At 37.5% G+C, this 6,380-nt stretch overlaps 1 protein-coding gene and 1 pseudogene across 2 annotated transcripts; one reads left to right on the top strand and one right to left on the bottom strand.

The window, feature by feature from the left end:
• Positions 1-1,863: 1,863 nt before the first annotated feature.
• Positions 1,864-3,043, bottom strand: LOC120181259. 2 transcript variants are annotated; one of them, XM_039186428.1, is made up of 2 exons: positions 2,008-3,043; positions 1,864-1,974 (listed from the first exon to the last, which is right to left on the bottom strand). In XM_039186428.1, exon 1 carries the CDS (start codon positions 2,981-2,983, stop codon positions 2,078-2,080), a length of 906 nt encoding a protein of 301 aa, XP_039042359.1. In that variant the 5' UTR covers positions 2,984-3,043; the 3' UTR covers positions 1,864-1,974; positions 2,008-2,077. The 2 variants fall into 2 exon arrangements, with proteins under 2 accessions (XP_039042359.1, XP_039042358.1); XM_039186427.1 differs by having other exon boundaries at positions 1,864-1,970; positions 2,004-3,042.
• A 794-nt stretch (positions 3,044-3,837) lies between these two features.
• On the top strand, positions 3,838-5,523 carry LOC120181432 (annotated as a pseudogene).
• The last annotated feature ends 857 nt before the right edge of the window (positions 5,524-6,380 follow it).

Below are 6,380 nucleotides of genomic sequence, written 5' to 3' on the forward strand. Positions count from 1 at the left end.
TGGAGGTGCCATTCAAATTAAACTGAAGAGAAGAAGAGAAGAAGAGAAGGGAAGCATACACAAACAAATTTATTACAAATAACGTAAATTGAGCGTTTAAGGAAAGGTCCCTACACTATCAAATGAAGCTTCATTCTTGAAGGTAATTTATTTAAGGCTAAGAATGATAATAAACTAAATGGCTATCTAATAGGTTCTTCAAGTATGAAATACAATTTCGGTGCGAGTCTATCTTATGCATACCTTTTGTCCCAGCTTCATGAAATCTATTTCGACAATATTCATCCCGAATTCTACTCAATACCTTTATAAAAGCTCGGCTACATACGATCTGGTTCGAAAATGTAATGCTAATAATGAAGACAAGTCTAGTAGTCTATGCACTATATTGTTCAACAGTATAGACAAAATTTCGATGTCCCAACACATTCCACCAAATCCACTAATTCATGTGAATTATATAAACACACACAAAGATTTACTAATAAGATGTACATCCCTGCGGGTAAATGGTTTAGTTTTTTTTCAGCTAATATCGATCATCTGAGACCTGTGTTTTAAAAGGCGTGAGGCGCTCCAAGGCGATTAGCTACCCGAGAGCCTCAATTTTTTGAGGCGCTTTGAGGCGAGAGATTCACGTACGCGAGGCGCTTAATTTTACAAAACATTTGTAAATATTTTATAACCATACCTCAAACACAAAACAACTTAATAAGCAAAAATATTTTATAACCATACCTCAAACACAAAACAACTTAATAAGCAAAAACACCAAGTAGCATAACAAAAACACCAAGTACATACACTACAGTGATACAAATTTTAAAATTAAGACTTACCTTAATGGAGAAAATCGAGAAAGGAGATAGGAAAAACTGAGAAAGGAGTCTGCTTTTAACTTCAACGTAGAACAATCACTGAATTAAGCATGAATGAAAGAGGGAGAGAAAATTTTAGGAGGGAAAAGAAGCTCCAGGGTATGCATCGGAGAAACTAGAGAGCTTGGATCATGATTTATAGACATACAGTAATTAAAAAATTGGACGTTAGAAGGTCAAGAGACAGTTCAAAGTTCCAGGAATACATTAATGAAGTAATTGGAATTTAAAAGGTCTGACTATTGGAAGAAAATCGAGCCTAGACCCAAAATTTAAAAATAGGTCATTGTACGTGAATCGCTAAAAGCATCGCCTCGTCGCCTCGTCGCCTCTCGCCGCCTCCGACGACTGAATCGCCGCCTCATGTACTCGCCGCCGCCTTGATGGTCGGAGGCTTTTTTCTAAACGCCTCGCCTCGCCTAGCGCCTCAGGCGCGCTTTTTAAAACACAGTCTGAGACTAACACAGATAAATGACATGGCTGATAACTCACCGTCTTCTCTGCCAGACATCTTAGATTTAAAAGAAGCAAGTCACACCGAGACACAAAGGGTCCATGGAGCCTAGGCGCAAAGCGAAGGCCTCCTTTTATGCGAGACACACTTTTGTACTAAAAAATATTACAAGTCAATTATGGAGCATATTTTGTACTCAAAACAACACGATAATCATAGTATAGATGCTTAAGAATCAAAATATTCGATATCATTACACTAACAGTGACAAATTGAAATAAGAAAGCAAAGTAATGATAAAAAATCAAATTACTCCACGGAATCAAGTTACAGATGCTGAACACATTGAGCTCAAAAAATAACACAATGGAACAGAAAAGTAACCCTTTATATAAAGAGAGAAAGATTTCCTACCGTCATCAGCTTCTTTTTCGCTCTTCATGCTATTAAACATTGGACTAATTTTAATTTCCATTCACCATCGACTAACATCCGATGAATGCAGAATTCAACGACAGAGAGATCAAGTAATGAAGTGAAAATGTCTACCAGCAAACTCATAAAGTAGAGAAAGATGGAAATAGCTTGTATACACAAAAAGTGGCCACCGATTACATAGTTCAAAACTTTGACATGCTTAATAATCCTCGAAACGAATGCCACAACAACAATAATCAAACTGACAATTCATTAGAAAGAAGGAAAAAAAAAGATAGAGCGGAGAGTTAGAAAAATAGAAAACGGATCAAGCTTGGGTGCCAGTCAAAGCCTTCATCTGAATATGATTATTATCAGCAGCATTGGAAGGCAAGGCCTCATACGATCCCAGTTTCCTCGTGCCAACAGTCTTGGCAACAAGTGCGTAAGTGACCATCACAATGATGACAACAAACATAACGTGAACAACGAACACTAGATCCAGAATCGCCACAGCCCTGAGCCGCGACTCGTCGAGCTCGCACTTGGTGGATCCCTCGACGCCACTCACAACATCAAGCAGCTTATGACAACCTTCGGGTATAAACGCATCCACGTAGAGCGAGAGCCCGGTTTGCAAAACCCAAAGCCCCTGCAAGCAAATCGCCGCCCCCAGGCCCACCTCCGCCACAAAAAGCTTGGGTTGACAAGCTAAAATCAAACTCATCAACGAAGCCAAAGCAGAGACGCGGGCGGAAATGGAATCGCATTTGGCCTGTAGATCAGACGTCTGAACAGAAGAAGCGGATTCGGAAACGGAGTAATGGAGGAAGAAAAGAGCCGACCCAAAGGCGAAGAAGAGATCAGGAGGGAAAGGAAGAAACGACGTAGTCTCGGAGATCAGAAACGAAACCGAAACGAGAAAGAAGAGGAACAAAACGGCGGCGGAGTTGAGGGTAACGAAGCGGTAAACGGGGGTGCGGCCTTTGACGAGGGGGTCGGGGTCGGAGGAGGTGATGGATTGGTGGAGGAAAGCGATGAAAAGGCAGAGGATGAGGAGATAGAGAGGAAGGTGCTTGAGGCGGAGATTGGGGGAGAAAGGGAAAGGGTAAAAGGGCTTGGCGGAGTAGCTTTGTGGGGATTTGAGGAAGTTACGGACGGTGCAGATTAGATGGTAAAGACCCAGAGAGAGAAGCGTGGAGGAGGCTAAGATTTGGTATATAATTCCCGCCATTGAAGAATGTAAAATCAAAGCCAAAAGAAGCTCAGTGACGATCAACAGTAAGGGAGATCCAGTGGGATTTTTTTCTTCTGATTTTGATTTTTTTCTGGTGACACAACGTTTGTTTTGCTTTTGTTTGAATAAATTACATAAATGATTTTTTAACTATACAACATTATTTTATTAGGTCTCTTGATTATTAAAAATTATAAAATAATTTTTTATCTATGAGTGTTGATTTGTTGAGTATCTCTAACATTAAAAGTTATAAAATAGTCATCAAATTATTTATTATGTTCTAAGCTCATCATTTTATGTTAAAATTAATGATATTTTGAGTTGACGTTAACTTATTGATTGTGATATAATAAAATTTAATCATAGAATATCTTATAATTATCATATCTTAGTCATTATGTTAACATTTAAATTAGATAATCGTCAATTTATAACTGAAAAAATATGAATTTGTAGCATAATAAATAATTAATTAATAATTTTATAATTTTTAATAAATAAACATCTTATAATTTAAGAGATCATTTGTGTACCTTTACCCTTTTAATTTTTGGATAAAATAACAATCGCTGGATAAAATAACAATCGCTGGATTTAAATTTGTATGAATCAATTCAAGATGAAGCCTTGAACTGAGAGGGCAAAAAACAAAATCTTTACGAAGCAGACAACAGTTTACAGACACGGGTAACAATCGCTGGATTTAAATTAGTCTGGTTCGGGTTTGTCCTCTGCCTGCTAGCTGTTGTTTTCACAGTAGCTGCTAGCTGGGTAACAATCGCTGGATTTAAATTAGTTTGGTTATATTCTACGTGACTTAGTTTTTTAAGCTTTCTTTTTTGGAAGGAATGGAGCGTGAAGACGAGATGAAATTAAAAGGATACACAATGGAGAAAATGTTCCAAATTTATACAGATTTGTTGACAGGGTAATCAAAACACAAAATTTTGTTCACAGTTGTTAACTTACTCCAATGCTTCTAGACATTGGTTTCGATGTGTTCATTCCTTAATTGCTTTAGGATATTGTATGTCTGCACATTAGAGAAAGGGGTTGGATTTGCAACTTTAAGATGCAACTTCATTTTCAATAGAAATCAAAGTGATGAAGCCTTTGGTTTTTACCGAATTCCGAAATTATTGTTTGGGACATTTCAGGGTGGCAAAGCTTGATGAACTGGTGGCCGTTGGAGGCAGACTACTTACCGGCTTTCAGCAAGGACTAGGTTGGCACCTTTTGAAAATCCGCATTATATTTTTTATCCATTGTAATCGATAGGATGGTTTCGTTGCTAATTTTCCTTGGTGATTGTATTTTCTCGATCATCTTTCAGAGTTTCTTTGGCGCCCTACAATTAACGAGGTGTCCAATTTTATCGAGAACGTTCTTAAAGCCAAGGAAACAAAGAGGTTAAAGTCATACCTTGAAGCTGGTTGTATTAACAATCATGACCGTGTACATAATATGAGCAAGTGTAAGTTCTTTAATCATGACCATGTACATAATACGAGCGAGTGTAAGTTCTTTCATTCTTCATAGATAAAGCATTATCTGGTTGATAAATGGAAACAGTGAGCACTTAGTGTTCTTCTGTTATATACTGATTTCTGCTATAATCGGGTAATCTCTTGATTATGTAGTATGATCTGCCTTCTAAAACCCTCCTAATTCTGCTTATTTTATATTCACTTTTGTACTTGCATGTTGATCTTTCGTATGGGAAGTATACACTTGCCTGCATGGACTACATGATCATTTGATTAAAGCTAATGTTCTATTTACAATCTTATTGTCTTTGTCTGTACTTTAATCCAGTAAATATGTTGTGCAAGGATCAACAAGTGTTTGCAAACTTATGGTGTGCAGTCGAATCCTCGAATGCCACTTGAGGGATGCCACAGCTACGCTGCAAATGGCAGATCAACAGTTATCTCCTTTGTTGGACGCGGAATCTAGTGTAGGACTACATCCACATGAAAGTGATGACGAAGTAGGTGTTTACGCGTCAACTCTTTCTGTTTATTGGAAGTTGACTAACTTGCTGAATGATCCTTTTGTTTTCCCCTTTAGGATGAAATGACTTCATCTTGTCTCCGAGAACCCGAAGTGACAGATTATGCTGTCTTAATTGGGATCGTATATAGTATGGTGAAGCAGGATTGTACAATGCAGGTACTGCTTGTAACTATTATCATACTTCCGATGCAGAGCGAAACCCCATCAATCATCGAATATGGAGTTCCGAAACAATTTCTATTTTTCTCTAGAACGGTGACAAAACACCGCCTTTCCGTTGCAGGATAAGATTGTTAAATCTCTAAATCTCAAGACAACATCCGAAGAACTAGAGAGCTATTCCCTGATGTGGACGTTGTGACCTTACATCAACGATCAAACTATGCAGCTAGCTTGGAAGCTTGTTCCTTGAGACATGTCTCTGTTTTGTAAGAACCCAAAATTTGTTTTGTTCGGAATATTCAGTTTTTGCCTTGTTCCATTTTTATACAGTTTTTGGAATGGTTGTGAACTTGAATGAAAGCACAAGGGAGGCCATTTTGCCTTGTTCCATTTTTATACAGTTTTGGAATAGTTGTGAGCTTGAATGAAAGCACAAGGGAGGCCATTTACCCCATCAAGCCAAGCCAGTGATATCCTTATTCATGTATTGGAAATCAGGATGTTGGTTATTGACAAGATGAATATGGAACCCTACAAATGGCATAGTTTCAAATCAAAATAAGACGAAAACATCATTGTTGAAACCTCACATTGTGTTATTTCCATTTGAACACATTATTCTCTAATTTATGCCAAAACCCAGGCTTGGGCGTGAAGCGGTTCAAGTTACTCCTACATGGTTGAAATATCTAGCATGTTCGAATCGTTTTGTTGAGACTTTTCTCATAAATAATTCTAAAGGGAATTGAACGTTAAGATATCTTCTTAAATTTCACATGCAATACAACACTCATGCATGCAAGCCCCCATGCACTGACTCAATATTTCAAATACGCTGCAATGCGATTATTCAGTCGTCTTACAACAAGAAAATAGGCTGTGCAGATGACAAACCAATCTCCCACGCAGCTACATCACATATTATCTAAAGAAATACAAAGTTCAGCTTTTAACAAACAACTTTCGGATTACTGGATTGTATTGAAGAACAAAAAACCAAGTATTATTATGTTAAACATTGCAAAGTGAATGGTTTATTGGTGTATATAAGATAATGCCTAGATTTCCCATGGCAAAATAATTTCAAATTTAAGAAACACTGCATCTAGAAAAAAAAGTGCAATTTCTTTGAAAGTTTGAATAATTTATGTATTATTACACGAGAAATACTTGCACTAACAAGTTTGCACTTTGCATTCAGAATCACAAGGCA

The sequence above is a fragment of the Hibiscus syriacus genome, unplaced genomic scaffold (assembly GCF_006381635.1).
Source record: "Hibiscus syriacus cultivar Baekdansim isolate YM2019G1 unplaced genomic scaffold, ASM638163v2 tig00112523_pilon, whole genome shotgun sequence".
Taxonomy (NCBI): Eukaryota; Viridiplantae; Streptophyta; class Magnoliopsida; order Malvales; family Malvaceae; genus Hibiscus; species Hibiscus syriacus.

Coding starts and splice junctions, on each gene's coding strand:
- LOC120181259 (XM_039186428.1), bottom strand. CDS start 2,983: ATGGCGGGAATTATATACCAAATCTTAGCCTCCTCCACGCTTCTCTCT.